The following is a 17021-nucleotide window of genomic DNA, read 5'->3' as shown; positions in this document are numbered from 1 at the left end:
TTTTTTTCAGTTTTCAAAGACTGAAAAAGTACTACAATATCTATATAATAAGGCTAGGCCATGAAAATGTGAAGGAGTCAGTACAACCATAGGCCTGTGCCACCATTTCATCAACACGCAATATTTCATCATTAAATCATTACCATCATTAAATTAACTCTATGCAGAATTAGACTATGAAAATGTGGAGCAGACAATAGTAGGCTGTAATTAGTTAATCAACATGCACAAAGAAAACTATTTTAAAAATGTAGGCTATGTTTTTGCTTTAACTTTATGCACAAAACTGTGATTGGTCAACTCGCCCTATGTGTTGAGCCGGCTGCTTCAAGCAACCTGGGTAGTAGCATCATACTAGTTCTCTAACATAAGCTTTGCAAATAAACTGACATATTTTGGTTACAATGACGGGGTTATCCGAATGTAAACTATCTATCTGCCAGTAACGTTTTAAAATTAACACTTCGTATCGCCAACAAACAGCAGGAGTTCGTTCTGACAACCTTTGCGGTGGTGAGCGACGCAGACATAAGAGACACAAAACTTTGAAAGGTTTACGCCGACTTAAAGGCAACTGCATTGTGTCGACGCAGAAGCATAAATTCTATTCACCAGCACATCAGTGAGGGTGTTTACATCGTATGCATCCACGCACAAATGTATGGGCGTACAAATAGCAGTCGCTTTCAAAATAAAAGCAACGATATTGATTAGCGTGCATTATCTCTATGCTAGGCTCTTGACTATTGTTCTTTCACGGACCTTACGCGGGCCGGTCAGGGAAAGCCCACGGGCCGGATGTGGCCCGCGGGCCGTATGTTGCCCATGTATGCCCTAGCAGAGCCCGTCTACGGAGAGCCTCCCCACTCTCTATTAATCCCATACAAACCAAATTTGGCTGCAGTTCACCAGAGTTCACCTAGATGGCGATCGCGGGCGAGTCCAAAATACATGGGGTCCTATGGAGCTACATGGCTACATTTATTGTTTTCACCTATTTAACAACTGAAACCCTCAGATTTTATTTTATTTTTCGCAAAATGGATATGGATTATCAATCAAAAGTGAAATAATCCGGGAGTCATGTCCTTTCGTTTTCTTACAGGTTGGGTCGTTGTTTCCCATAACACACTAGCATGGATGCTATGCTATGCTATGATCATGCTAATGAATGATGTCATTGACACGTTTGAAAGGCTTTTTAGAACAATTAAGTGACTTTAAAAAATATAATACTCAACCAAGTGTATTGTCTTTGCCTCCCCTTTCGAATACAATATTCAAATTACTTGAAAAACAATTATATCCCGAGAAAAGTGGATGAGGGGTACAGCTCCATAGTCCTCCATTCATTCTGGACTCGCCCGCGAGCGCCCCTAGATGCAGTACCACACCGGAAGCGTTCCGAGAGTGAAGGTTCTCCCCTTATTAGACATTCTCTGGCCCTAGCGTCCCCAGGTGGAAACCCAACCTTGCAACATTGAGACTACCGTCCGGAAAGAGAAGTGAGAAACAAGAAACCGTGTTTAAATCGTGTTTCTTACCTTGTAACATCCACATTGTCTGCCGAACTTATGCTAACCGTTTTGCTAGCCTGTAAACAAATCCATGTGCTTTATCGTTACCTTTTTCAGTTTGAAATAGCATAATGCACAATTTCTCCAGCAGAGGGGGAAATCCTGCCAAGTTTCCCTTTTAGCCACTTAAATCCATAGCTGAGTATTGCGCATACGTTACAACTTGACGTGATGGTAGCTAAATGCCCAAGAAACGTCACGTCATAAAAGTTGTAGGCATACTAAACGCAAAAACGCAATGACAGCTTGTTTGTGGTGGTGTAGTGCTGCCTAATTGAAATGGGATAGGCAAGGGTTATCTTATATTCGGCTATTACGTGTGGCACATTTATTGGGCTTTTAGCCTCTTTTAATTTATTTGATGAGGAACTGATAAAGACTGAGCAGCAGAAAAGTCATAGTCGATACATAAATCGTTTATTATTATAATTAGGCTATTGATAGCCTACTATTACTTTGCTACTATTACTGTAATTATTATTATTATTATTATTCGGATGAGGCAAAGGAATGTAAATCTGAGTCTGAAATGTTGGCTACAAACAGTCTATACTGCTGTAACTGCACTGCTGCTATTATTAATTGTTAACTTCCGGGAACTATTTGAGGCTTTCATTAGCTGCCATTGTTGGAAAAAAATGGAACATTAGCGTCAATGGAGTTGTCGCAACTCTACCTTTATATGGCTCTGATTTAAACTATCCACCTATTTAACTGTTCAGTCATTCCAACTATATTAAACCTCATCTACCTAGCAACCAATATAGCAACCACCTCAAGTACCCTAGCAACAGCCTAGCAACCACTTCCACAGTTACAACCTAGCAACCAATATAGCAACCAACAGGATTAGCCAAGCAACCAGCATAGTAACCACTTAATTTGGCACAACAACCACCCTAGCAACACTATTGCAACTGCATTATTTGTTTTTACTCTGTATGATATTTTACATCATAAATTTTTTGCATTTTCATGCACTGTATTTCCTTCAGGAAATGCTTTTCTGGCACATTCCAACAGAGAGCTTCCTCTAATATTATCCAACAATGGGCAATTGCACATTTTCTGAGGGCTATAAGTTAATGCTAAAAGAAGAGTTTGATTCCAAAACGCTTTATCCTCCATTTCAACGAATTTTCATACATTTGGAAAAAGAAGTTGGGCAGCCGTGGCCTACTGGTTAGCGCTTCAGACTTGTTACCAGAGGGTTGCCGGTTCGAACCAGTAGGCACGGTTGAAGTGCCCTTGAGCAAGGCACCTAACCCCTCACTGCTCCCTGACCGCCGCTGTTGTTGTAGGCAGCTCACTGCGCCGGGATTAGTGTGTGCTTCATCTCACTGTGTGTTCACTGTGTGCTGAGTGTGTTTCACTAATTCACGGAATTCCACGGAACACCCATTTTATGCTTCTCACATCCAATATCCAACTAAAGATTTAAGAACAATTTTCATGATACATTTGAACATACTACCATGTAACATATTTTCATATGCATTGATGAATTTATGGGAGGGCGAGGGAAAAGTGGTAGCAGCCTAGGCTATCACGCAAAAACACAGGGGAGAAGTGCTAATAGCGATTAGGTGCTCCACCATATGAAAACAGTGCACGTCTGTTTTGCGGTGAAAAAATTAAATCCAAATTCCGGTTAAATGCATCAATTAGGCTATAGAAACTTTCAGAGACGACTGATTCAGTATTCAGAGCATCAGTTTTCTTCATTGTAGGCTACTATGTCAAAAGCAACTTTAACGTTTGTTTGCCTTTCTAACAGGCTATCGTTTGTTCACTTTCACGACATCCACTTCTCAATCTGCTAGACTAGGGTATTTTAAGGCATAGCCGCAGTCTACGCACAGCGTTTGCTGCATAGAAAAACTCACTAGCCTATTAGCGCTTTCTTTGTAGCCCTACATCCAGCCCTGAGTGTTGGCCTGGTTGGTTGCTTCTTCAAACTTTGCAAACTCAGCTGGGTGTTACAATTGCGGCGCACGAGTGTATTTGACCGGCATAAAATCCCAAACATTTAGGCTATTAAAACTCGAATAAGACTACATATGGAATATCACACACCAGGAATTCCAAAACGGTTCAAAAGTTATAAACAGGCAAACTTTTGAGCAGGGATGGATTACTGAACAGGCCTAATGGACCCAGGCCCAGGGGCCCAAGTGTTCAGGGATCCCTGAAGTCAACCTGTCATTTATTTGTACAAAACTTGCCAGAAGTCATAATTTAAGGCGTTATTGCCTTTTAGCACACCCAACTGCGACCCAGCTAGAGAATAAAATGGATGCCTATTTTGTCCACTTCATGTGAGTGGTTCTGTGCAGAAATACAAGACCAGTTGATAGTCATAATTTGTGTTTAAAAGGGGAAGTAAAGGCTACATGTGTGCTGAAAGACATCCGACATCGCTAGTAGGCGTCGAAGACGTCTGTGTTCATCTCATTTCTCCGTTGGTTGGTCGGAGAAGGATGATAAAAGCTAACATAACACTTGGAGCCGGCATTTTCATCAATGAAACGTCTACTAGGCTACTTTTGTTGATGCGTGTGACGTAGGAGAACTCGTTAGCTACTAATGACGCAATGACTCATCGAGTGGTATCCCATTTCGTAGGTAAAGATTTCAATCCCTTAACACTTCTAACTCCGTTGTGAAGGGAAGAGAATTGGGACGGGGCCTTAATGTAGCAGAACTAGGGTGACTACCAACCAGACTCTGAAAAGGAGGACAAGTCATCTATAAAGTGAGGACAAATTGGCCAAAATGAGGACACCCCCCAATGTCTGCTCATAGGCCTATTCCAGTTGAGTACCTGTAGCTAGCTGGTACATAACTGTGTATACTGTGTGAACTTCCTTCCCAACACCTTAAGAGTTGTGCTAGTAAGAGAGCCAACAGACTGGGCTTTTAGCTCGATTGTTAGCACGCTTGATTCCCGAATCCAAGGTGCTGCTGTTTGTGGGTTCGAGTCCGGGCGAGTGCAGGGCTGAGCCGTGAAAATCAGCACAAGGCATTGGTGTCATGACCCAGATCAGGAGTGAAGTTTAGACATGAACACGCAATTTGTGGTGAAAAGGGAGAGTGGGGGCTACATGCACTCTAAAAAATGCTGGGTTATTTCTGCACCCAATTACTGGGTTGTGGCAGTTTGACCATTTATTGGGTTATGTTAGCCCATGCTGGGTCATTTTCCATAACCCAGCCACAGGGTTGGTGGTTTGGAACTCAATTTTAGAGTGTGTGTACCATAAAGTAGCAGAAATAGCATTACCACAACACAAATCTTTGGGCCATTCGCTCAACCTAGCACAACCTGGCAGCAAGTGCCGCTTGCTATCTTTTTTATTCAATGTATTTGTAACCTCTGTCTTTTTTTATTCAATGTATTTCATTTTTGAGTTTTTTTATTTTTAAGTAATCCAAAAGTATTCAAATTACGTTACATTATTTTTGTAATCCAATGGATTACGATACTGATTACAAAAATTGGTGTGTAGTCTGTACTCTGTAATGGATTACATTTGAAAGTAACCTAACCCAACACTGCAATTAAACTAGATGTACCGCAGAGCGGTACAAAATATGACCGCCGCCTAGTCCAGCACATTTTTTCCAGAAAAATATGTCACGCTTGTCAAATTGTGTTCATTTCCTACTTTGTTCCTGCGTGTGTGTGCGTGTTTGTGCGTGTCGTGTGTGTGCATGTATGCGTGTGTGCATGTGTAGTGTGTTTTTGTGTGTGTGTGTGTGTGTGCGCATGTGTGTGTGTATTTATGTATGTGTACATAAATAAAGCAAATCAGGGAACCACCTACTCTTTGCGATAAGTGCAATGGGATTTTTAACAACCATGGTGAGTCAGGACCTCAATTTAACATTCATGCAAAGGAAAACATCTCCTGCAGTACAGTGTCCCTGTCACTGCAATAGTACATTGGGATTTTATACAACCCCACCCGCATCTTGCCTGTTCATAATTCTGAGAAATTCTTGAATTGTGTGCATGTGTACGTGTTTATGTTTGTGTGTGTGTGCGTGCACGTGCTTGTGGGTGTGCCTGTGTGTGTGCATGTGCATGCATGCGTACATATGTATACTGTGTGTGTATGTGTCATACGTATGATTACTGTGAATGTATGTGTGTGTGTGTGTGTGTGTGTGTGTGAATATCTGTTTATGCACATGTGTGCATATGGAATGGGTTAACATGACCTCTGGAGGCAAACTGACGCCAAAAATTGGTCATCCTAGGCCCTACGGTTCTCAAGATATTCACAGAAAACTCTGTTGGTGTACGGTCACTAAATGTACACATAAATTAATTTATTGTATGGCCCCCCATGAACAAAAGTCCACGAAACTTGGCATGCATTCGGATGGTGTCATAATGATCCTACGCTTTCAATTTCGTGCAGTTTTGACCATGTCAGCCAGAGATATTGTGATTACAACACCTAATTTTTTGCTTTTTAATTTTTAACTAGGTGGCGCTATACATGAAATAAGTGGTAATGGGATGGGTTGGCCCCTTAAGACCAACATACAAAAAAGAGGTGGTCCTCCTAGGCCCTAGCACGGAATTCCACGAAACTTGGCGTGCCTTCAGAGGGTGTCATAATGATCCTACACTTCCAATTTCATGCGGTTTTGACCATGTTCGGTCACAGATACCTGCGATTACAACACCTCATTTTTACTTTATTGTTTTTAACTAGGTGGCGCTATACATGAAATGAGTGGTTATGGAATGGTTGACATGGTCCCTTAAGATCAACATACAAAAAAAAGATTGTCTTCCTAAACCCTATGGTTCTCGAGATATTCACAGAAAACTGTTTCTGCCCTACCCTCCTTTCGGGGTGTCCAGTCCAGTGGGGGGGCTACAGATCAAAACGAAGGTTCCATGCTATCCATGTGGGGCTACATGCCCACCAAGTTTCGTGTACCCTGGTCTTTCAGTGTCCCGGAAATCTTTGACGGAAAATTGGCCATGCGAAAAAGAAAAAAAAAAAAATCTGACTAAACCTATATGACCGCCGCGCAGCGAAGTGGCGGTCATAATAACATGATTTATTAATGTTTTTAAAAATGGAGATATTGCATTTTGGAATCAAACTCTTCAAATATAAAACCTGCTGATACAGATACTGCATAGAAATATGTGTGCAGCTTTCAGGGGTGGACAGTAACTAAGTAAATTTACTTGATTACTGTACTTAAGTATGATTTTTGAGTATCTGTACTTTACTTGAGTATTAATATTTTTGGAAACTTGGAGTGTCAATGGAGCGTTCTACTTGCCTTGTGAGGAGCCGTGTAATAATAAACAATAAATAATCTACTCATAATTCAGTTATCTGGTTTTGTGTTCGGCAGTGACATTTTTTAGATTTGTGAACAGAGAATGAATAATAATTTAAATTATATTATTGCATCCATTTGAACAGTTGCAAAGTTATGAAAATAGGTAAAATGTTTTTTGTTGGATGTAAAGGCCATTACATTAAAAAAGGCCATTACATTAAAAAGGACAAATGCTTGTATTTTTGTATACTTAAGTATTTTCAAAAGCAAGTACTTCTATACTTCAACTTTAAGTAAAAATGTGATTTAGCAACTTCCACTTGCATTGGAGTAATATTTGGTAAGGTGTGACTATACTTTCACTTAAGTAAAGGAATTGTGTACTTCGTCCACCTCTGGCAGCTTTAGGTCTTACAGCTGCACCTTTCTGCAGCTCGCCATGCCGCCTGCCTAGGTGTGCTGATGAGTTTCCTCTTCCTCTTATATGAGAGCTCTTCTGTGGGGAGAGCAGTGGTCTGTATGCTTACCCCCTCTGGTGGCCATGCAGCGTAGTACTGCTTTTGTCTGTGGGTTTGAACCATTATTGGAGGCTCTGTGCTCTCTGTGTGTGTGTGTGTGTGTGTGTGCGTGTGTGCGCGCGCGCCAGATTCAGGGTCCATATAGAAAACACATACAACACAGACATGACACTACAAAAAGCATTGTAGTTTTTATAAAAGATACATAGAACAGTGTTTCAAAGACTATCTTTACAATGTGATACCAGACTCATCAGGAGTGCCCCTTTGACCCAATTTCTTAAATGATTTATTATGATTACCTGTGTGATGAACCTGTTGATTCATTTGACTGTTGTGTTCCAGTGTCTGTTGTTAATCTGTGTGTATTGAACTGCTGGGTTTGTGTGTGTGTGCAGGGGGATGGCACTGGAATATGCAGCATCTACAGAGGTCCTTTTGCAGATGAAAACTTCAAGATGAAGCACTCAGCCCCAGGTCTTCTGGCTATGGTAAGATGGCCAGGCAGGTGTGATATTCTGTGTATGTGTAGGCCTGTCTTCATAGCTATTTTTATACTTCAAACCGATGACTCAAATGTAAATTTAGAGGTCTGCAGAAGTTATTGTGGTCATTTTCATATCATGCGAGAAGTCGATAACATAATTATCGTGACAGGCTTGTGTGTACATGTGCATGGATGCCTGTGTCTACGGTTAAACGAGTTAGACACACAGGCCAGGGTTTTTCTATGTGTTTTTCTTTTTATTTCTCTGTATGCGTGTGTGACTTGTCTTTCTCTCTCTCTATCTCTCTCTCTATGTATGTCTCCAGGCTAACAGTGGGCCCGGCACTAATGGCTGTCAGTTCTTCATCACCTGCACCAAGTGTGACTGGCTGGATGGGAAGCATGTTGTGTTCGGTGAGTCTCACCTGGCAGTGACATCACCACATCATTAGAGTATTGCATGTAATGTATCATAGTCCATGGGCCAGATGAGATGTCGGTACCACTCAAGGTGGCAAAGGTTGCTTATACTTTTTGAAAATATACATATCTGTAGTTTGCATTTTTGTATGATAACCCTTCTGGAGTCACAGCTAAATTAGTGTTATCAGCTGTTAAAGATACCCTCCCCCATTGAAAAAACATTTTTGACACAGGTGCCTATCTTGCTATTGGCCTTTGTTAAAGACATATTTGCATATTTGATTTTATTATGTTTGGTATAATTTTAAAGAGGACAATCTCAGCTTTCATTCAAGTCCTTTTGTGAACACTTTGGACAAATACAGCCGACCCTGGAGCTCTTCAAACTTTTAATCACACAAATTGTCCTGCCATTTCCTCCAAATTATCTTTTTTCTTTTAATCCTATGGCATCGGGGAGCATCAGAGATACAACATACAGACACTGCAATACTGGCATGACTCTAAGGATTCAGAAAATGTATAATTTACCCATATTATCTCATTCTGAGGTGGTGATTTTCAACTTTATATCAGGCATGCCGTTTTTTCGAAGAAAGGTAGTTTTGCCAACCTCTGAGGTTTCCTTTGCTATTGGACTCTGACTTTAATTTATACTCAACCATCTTCTGGACTTTGTAATTTTGTAGTTTATTTTGCTATTGCTGGTCCTGTCAGTACTGTCTGACCAATTGTATTTGATCTGAGCTTCTGACAGTGACAAATGTATGCTTGTTTGTGCGACGCCAAAACAAGTGCTTGAGCATAATTTCTTGTCCATGAAGGAGTTGAGACCAGACCAGGGTCAAACCGGAAACCAAATCTGATTGCGCCAAGGGGCTATCTGAATCACTTTATGCCTGTCTCTCCTCACTCTCTCCAACATCGCTGGGATCAATGCCTTCGGGGGGAAAGCATACAGCAAGGCCTTCAGCTATTCGTGTGCCAGAGCATCCACTCCTAGCAGAGCATCGCTCTCGGTCAGGAAGAACCACTTTTACACAGTATATCGTGTCGCGCGAGGCAACGAGATCGACATGAGCTTTCCCGAAGCGCTGCCACACCCCCTCCACCACCTGTGGGTGAAGATGCCACTCCCAATGTGATAGTAGCCTGGTCCTACCCAACTTTCGTACATAATTCATAATGTACAGAGAGTCTGGCCACTAGTTAAAAACTATTGGATCTGCCCAGAGCCACTCTGATCTGCCATAATCAATCGCTAACATTTGGTCGTAACGTATGTCATGCTCAAACTAGCGCACAACTTCAACGTCATCGTTCTCAGCTACTCCCTCTGTTTGCTGATTGGACCTGCACATTTTTGGCCAGAGAAAACCTGTGAATATACCGCAGACCCAGACGACTTACTGAAGGGAAATGAAAATTGAGCGGAAGTACGTAGGACAGAGCCAGGCTAGTGATTGGGAGCCCCTCGTGAGCATATCTGCTGTCCTGTTCTGTTCTGTTCTGTTCTGTGACACCTCTCCCATAACAGCAACCTTTTTGCCAGACCGCATAGCTGCGGGAAGCAAATGCCGCCTTGCCGATTGATAAAGGCTACCGACGTCGTATTGTCTGACCTCACCAATACATCACGCCCTGCGATTAGCCGGCGAAAATGCTTGAGCACTAGATGCACTGTTAAAAGTTCCAGCGCATTTATGTGGGCTGCTGCAGCTGCTCGCTCCATGTCCCTCGGACCACTCACCCCTCGCACACCGCTCCCCAACCTAGGAGGGAGGCATCCGCCCTGCTGTGGGAAACTATTCCTCTGGGGCTGACCGGCCGATCTTGGCTGCTGCTGCTGCTGCGGGTGCTGCCTGCACCTCTGTCTCTGCCGATGTACCGCCATCGGAGCTAGTGGGGGGGCGGGATGGGAGATCGCCTCCTGCCGGGGCAGCAATGTCTTGTGCACCACGGCGCTATTCTGCGGCACCTCGAAATGCTCCCTCATACTCTCCATCGTCGGCCCGAACAATCCGGAGCGGGAGATAGGCGCATCCAGCAATGGAGTCTACTCCCTTTTGGGTAGCTGGGACAGCGTGAGCCACAGATGGTGTACCAGCCCCACCAAATGGCCCATTGCTCTGCCCTGTGCCAGGGCTGCGCACTTCGAGGCCCACAAGGCCAGGTTCAGTGCTCTCCTCCATTCAGGGAGTGGAGTCGTGGGCTTCGTTTTCCTCCGCAGCCAGCCTCATGCTCTCCCTGGCGTAGACCTGGAGGATTGCTGTGGTGCATGGCTTTAGACGCCTGACCCTGCAGAGGCCCTGCATGGCTTAGATGGCAGAGTGGCCGGGCTACGGGCTGATGCTCCCTGGGGGGCGAGTTAGGCAGACAGCGCCTCCTCCACCTTGGGCAAGTGGATCAGCCCCTGCTCCTCTGCCCCGTGCAGGGCAGAGAAGGGCCCGAAGCCCTGGACGGGTGATCACGCTGAATAGTGTTTCCACCAAGAGCGCATCGTCCGAGCTACTATGCAAGCTACTCTCGGACGCCACGGATACCTGGTCATCATCATGAGACCCCAGAGAGCTTCCTGGAGAGTGGGGGACTCTGCAGCCAGCCTGACCGGCAAATTCGCCTCCCCCTGCTCAACCAGCAGCCACTCGCACGAGTGGCTCCCCTTGAGTGGCGGACTGGGAGGGGGGCCGTTGCCTCCATCTCCTCAGGCAAGGTAGCCCGGAAAAGGACAGCCTTCGGCCCCAGTGCGAGCAGAATTGTGGGACTGCCAACTCTGTCCGGGCATGAGATATACCCAGACAGTTTATGCAAATGGAATGACCTGCCCACACCCCTGGACACACCGCTTCATTTGGGCGGCCTCGGACATTGCTTTTTTATTATTTGATTTGACAGAAAATGTTTATTCTGTCTTCCGTCAATTGTTTCAGATCCTATTCTTCCGTTCTCAGACCAGTGGCAATAGACTTCGCTGAAGAATGAAAAAGGGCTTTCAGACATAACCTCCGGAGTATATGTGAAGGTTTGTCAAACGGTCTGACCCTTCGGGTGATTCAGATATGATGTTAACCTGCGGACCTTATACTGACTTATGTGTAAACGACATACACGCACATTACAGAATCTCTGTGTGGTTGTCGAGTGAGGAGTGGGGGCTTGCAGAGTTCGCAAGAGGCGTGTTATGACGCAGAATATATGCGGCCGCTGTCACAGCTGTTGTTTTTGTTTACAAAATCTATGCATTATGTAGGCTAAAGAAGAAAAATCTATTGTGCGTAGGCTAATACTTGAAGTAGTCACGTAAGTGCGCATAGGCCTACTTGAAGCTGACCTACAGTATTTGTATCTGTGCTTCAAATAAACACATTTATCTGTTTTCAACGTTATGTAGCAGAATTACTTGGCTATGGAACCCAAATCTGGTTTGCGTTGGAGAGAGCATGCATGAACTTGTAGGCTTTATGGTACCAGCCAATTCAGTAACTCAAGACTTCAAGGCCATCATATACAACGGTTTAAAACAGCAAACAAAATACTAACATAACGGTGAAGTGGTTCATTTTTTCCTGGTTTATTTTTCCAAAAGCATCTCTCCTGTCCCAATGGCAGGTGCACCTGCTAACTACAATGCCTGCATTTCGTTGAGTGGCAGCCTAAAGGATAATCTGCCATTCACATGCCTTTTGTATGCTCCTGCAAACTAGTCAAATACTGTATGTGTCTGTTGCATTTACGTAAGTCATTTTTGTCATTTTCTCTAGCTAGGTATTATTCATTCTCAAAAAATATTGGGCTCAGCAGTGAGGTCATGAGAAGGCTATCAATGAACAGAAAACCGACCGTGTTGGCTAACAATTTATTAAATACTCTTATATTATACTGTAATACCGTTATTGTCATCAATGACGTCGTTGTACTGCCTTTTCAGCGCTTGATGATTTGGTCTTTTGGATTCCTTTGGGCTTGCGATGCGGTTGTAGGCCTACATCAACGTGTCTCTTGCCATTTCCTTCATGTATTCTATCACAACGCTGTCTGCCCTCATGTAGCTCCGTGATGTCTTCGTCTTTCCAGGTCGGAGATTTTCTGGACAGCATTATGCCACTCCAACATGGTCATGACCCTGGCATTTAAGTGCTCCCGCCACATGGACGCACGAAAGAAACGTCATTGACACGCCGTCACGTGGTGTGAATCTTAACCGCATGTTTTCCGCTTCGTTCAGACACAGCTCATTTACATCATGTGCGGAGGAAATACTAGGAGGGGAGCAGTAGAACAGCCGGCTAAGTTCGGACTTCCATATGGTCGTTTATGTTGTTCAGATATACGGCACTGTTTGGCATTGGCCGTGCCGGCTAATATAAAGCCGAGCCGTTTCGTGCCAATGGAACCTATTAGAGGACTTCAGTGGTCATCACATGATCGAGGAGTGTATTCCCATTGATTAACGCTGAGTAGTTCGACTGATAGAGAACCATTAATTTTCATGTGAAGTGAAATTTCAGTGTTTGTGGCCTTGCCCTGAGGCTTTTTAAGTTTCAGGTTTGACCCTGGTCTGGTCTCAACCCTTCATGGACAAAAAGTTATGTTCATGCACCAGTTTTGGCCTCACACAAACAAGCATACATTTGTCACTGTCTGAAGCTCAGATCAAATAGAAGTGGTCAGACAGTGCTGACAGGACCAGCAATAGCAAAATACACTACAAAATCACAAAGCCCAGAAGATGGTTGAGTATAAATTGAAGACAGAGTCTCAGAGGTTGGCAAAACTACCTTTCTTCGAAAAAAAAGCCATGCCTGATATAAAGCTGAAAATCACCACCTCAGAATGAGATAATATGGGTAAATTTTCTGAATCCTTAGAGTCATGCCAGTATTGCAGTGTTTGTATTTTGTATCTCTGATGCTCCCCGATGCCATAGGATTAAAAGAAAAAAGATGATTTGGTGGAAATGGCAGGAAAATTTGTGTGATTAAAAGCTCCAGGGTCGGCTGTATTTGTCCAAAGTGTTCACAAAAGGTGAAAAAAGCTGAGCTCTTTAAAATGATACCAAACATAATAAAATCAAATATGCAAATATGTCTTTAACAAAGGCCAATAACAAGATAGGCACACTAATTTAGCTGTGACTCCAGGGTTATCATACACAAATGCAAACTACAGAAATGTATCTTTTCAAAAAGTATAAGCAACCTTTGCCACCTTGAGTGGTACCGACATCTCATCTGGCCCATGGACTATCATATATATATATATATATGGCCAATCAGAATCAAGTACACCCTAAGAGATTGTAAATGTAGTGTAGCTCCTAAAAGTGTTGGTATGTGGTGACTGTATCTGTTCAAACAGTTACTTCATTGGCCGTGGAGCATGAGTGGTGTCTCCCATTTAGCTATAGGCTAACTGGTGTAACCCATTCCAGTGAATTATGCTAAGCTAGGCTAACAGTGTCAGACTGGGTTACTGCATGCACAGAGAGGAGAAGGGTATTGGTGCTTTCATGAGCACCTGGGAAGTTGGAGAATTCTATAGTTTTGGGGGGGGGACAGGAGAATGTTTTGATGTCACTCAACTTAGTGGACCCAGGAACCCACTCTATGTATCCTCATCTCTATCTCTGGGGCAGACGGCAAAAGAGTTAGGGTGTTCCTTTAAGGCTATGATGATGCTGAGGTGATGTTTTGCTCTGTTTGTTCTGTCTAGGGAAAGTGGTGGATGGGCTACTCGTCATGAGGAAAATTGAGGTTAGTTGACGCGCTTCATATCCTGTTTATTTTCTGCTTGCTGTTTTCATGTTTCAGTTTTTAGTTAGTGAGGTGTGACTGTGAATTGATGTGATGGGTTGTCATGGTTTCCATAGTTGTGAAGCGCTATGCACATTGGTGCCCACATGCGTGTGGCAGTGTTGTAGTACTCGAGTCCCGGACTCGAGTCTGAGTCATGAGCTAAATTTAGAGACTCATGACTTGACTTGGATTTGAGCACTGAATGACTCGAACTTGGACTCGGACTTGTACATTCAGACTCGGAAATTGAGACGAGGACTCGACTTTTTTTAGGCTATAATATGTCATTAGAATATTATTTGGTATATGATTTTAATATCTAAATTATTCTCAGTTTTAATATTAATGCAATGGAATGTTACTGCTTCATGTCATAGGCCTACATCACACATCATGCCATTTTTCTACAGTAACGGACGTTAACTTTAACGGCGCCACATTCCTGGAGACATGAATGCCTCGAAGGTTGTTTGTTTTGCATTTAATAGTGACTAGACTCGGACTTGACTCGGATGAGTAGTGGACTCGACTCGGACTTGACTTTTTTTTAATGACTTGGACTTGACTCGCACTTGAACACTGGAGACTCGAACCTGGACTCGGACTCGGGGCATAGTCACTTGACTACAACACTGGCGTGTGGTAGACTCCACTTTCGGCATTCCATTACATTACATTCCAATACAGCTCCGCACACCAGCTTCACTTTGCCACTGGCCACCGTGTAGATTACGATTCAGTTCTATTTTGTTGGCGCCATTCAATAAAATCCAACGTTTGACCAATGCTTGCCAGTTAAAAATGTCGGCGCTGATGTGCAGAGCGCTTTCTACAGCTTCATTTTGATGCTTGAAATGCCTGTGTGGCTTCTAGAATGCTCTGTCATGCTGAGTAACTGCCCCTCTCTCCCTCCAGAATGTCCCCACAGGCCCCAACAACAAGCCCAAGCTGCCCATAGTGATTAGCCAGTGTGGGGAAATGTAGCCCGCTTGGAGCCCTTCTGCTTTCTGGACCGACTCCGTTTTCTACTCCGACTCCCTATCCCTGTGCGGAAATATTTTTACTTATGATGACTGGTGTAAAAATGTGTGTGTGTGTGTATGTATGTGCATGCAACAAATGGTATATGGCATGTTAGACCCCCCTCCCCACCCACCCCACCTCTCGACAGCACCTGGCCCCTGTACGCAGAGGCTCTTCACTGGGACACCTGAAGGACAGGAGCTTTACTGTTGGACTGGCCGCAAACACGTGGAAAATAATCTGATTTAATGATCTGAACAATTTCAAATATACAGTGCTGCCAAACACCTGAATAATGTGTGCATTGTGTGTTTTTTTTCCCCATTATAAAATCATTTCATCTACAAAAACATTTTGATGGCACATAAACTGTTAATAGGGCGAACGGCACTTCTGCCGCACTCTGAGCAGGTCTTATCGCTTGTAAAACAGCCATAGGAAGTTTGTAGTTTGGGTTTTCCCTCTATATTGTATCGGAGTTGTGTTCATACTTTGTTGAAAAAGAGGCATATTTAGTTTGTTTATTTTTGCACTTCTCAACTGTAGGGGGAACTGATTATGTTACCAAATAAATCAACCTGTTTGTTTTTTGTACGTCACCCTCAAAGTGATTCATCTGTGCCTGAGCCCAGAGTCTCTGGCTGGGGTCGCTCATGGCTGCTGTGTGCTGCTCAGATGGAAACCTCCTGCTGTCCTCTCTGCACTGGGATCTGTCACCGTGATGAGCATAAATGTGTATATCACGCTACCATGGTAAAATGCTGCTAAAATGCTGATTAACCTGTTATATCAGGTTGCACTAAGGCTACAGCCTACATTTTGTGTGTGCGTGCGTGTGTGTGCGTGCGTGCGTGGTAACTGGTGGATTACAGGCCTTCCCCGTGTCCTCGAAAGCACCACCAGCAGACGCGCGCACACCCTGTGGAAGGCCAACTCCCCGATGCCAACTGCCCAGTTGAAACTTCCTTTGTGTGGGCCACTTGGCCTGCCCCGCATCCCAACCTCACCCAGCCCTGGCTTCACTACAAAGAGGGCCTTTCAGATGCGGCTCTGGGCCTGGGTCGCAGGATCCTGGGCGTCAGCGCTGAAGCGTGGCTTTGTGTGCGACAACAGGGCTTGCCATTAACAACAAGGCCTTCACACATCCAGCAGCACTCGTAAACAGTGCCAGACACATTTCCATGACAAAGGAGACGGGCAGTGTGGGACGGGCTCCCACTCCACCATGCTTTGTCCCCGCGCAGCCACTGGGTGGACCCATACTGAAGCCAGACTCATTCCCACACAGCCGCCCCTCCCAAACTCCCCCAGCCAGGCCTGGGGATAGAGCACTAACTGCAGACGTGAAAAACTTCACTGTTAGTGCAAGTGTCAACAGTGATTGACATATGGTTATTATGTACTCAAATTAAGTGCATGGGGTAAATGTTTGATATAGTGCATTTAAAATAATAATAATAAAAAACATCCAAATGAAACAATATAATTATCCTGAAACAAGCCCAAACTGAGTGACTAGCATGTTAACATGGTAGGCAGCTGGTCCAACCGTGTTAGGTCTGTAACAAGGTGATTCCCTGCCGAGGAATTACCAGAGGTTGCCTTCATATTTACATTCCTAAGAGTTGCAGCGGGATAAGGCTAAGGCGCTTTGATAAAACTGACATGTAAACCCTCCAATGAATTATTTGAAAACTACTTACATTACTATTATTCAACTGAATCATTGAAAGTACATGAGATTATTCATATACTATTTGCACATGATAATTTGAGCCAAATATGCATAGATTTACAATCGCACACGTACGACCCTTAGCAAGCTTAATGAAGTTCATAAGATTTTATACTGAGTTCACTTCTCAATCTGGGTTGCTTTCGT

At 43.8% G+C, this 17021-nt stretch overlaps 1 protein-coding gene across 1 annotated transcript in view; it reads left to right on the top strand.

Annotated features, from left to right (window-relative positions):
* The window catches only part of ppih (peptidylprolyl isomerase H (cyclophilin H)), an 83689-nt gene extending 68257 nt beyond the window's left edge, over positions 1-15432 (top strand). The window contains exons 6-9 of the mRNA XM_042098012.1: positions 7810-7902; positions 8225-8312; positions 14034-14074; positions 15032-15432. Coding sequence (XP_041953946.1) covers positions 7810-7902; positions 8225-8312; positions 14034-14074; positions 15032-15100 — 291 coding nt within the window. The 3' untranslated portion in view covers positions 15101-15432. The remainder of the gene's footprint in view (positions 1-7809; positions 7903-8224; positions 8313-14033; positions 14075-15031) is intronic.
* Positions 15433-17021: the final 1589 nt, after the last annotated feature.

This window comes from Alosa sapidissima, chromosome 7 (assembly GCF_018492685.1).
Source record: "Alosa sapidissima isolate fAloSap1 chromosome 7, fAloSap1.pri, whole genome shotgun sequence".
Lineage (NCBI taxonomy): Eukaryota > Metazoa > Chordata > Actinopteri > Clupeiformes > Clupeidae > Alosa > Alosa sapidissima.
This window is presented reverse-complemented; position numbering and strand designations above follow the sequence as displayed.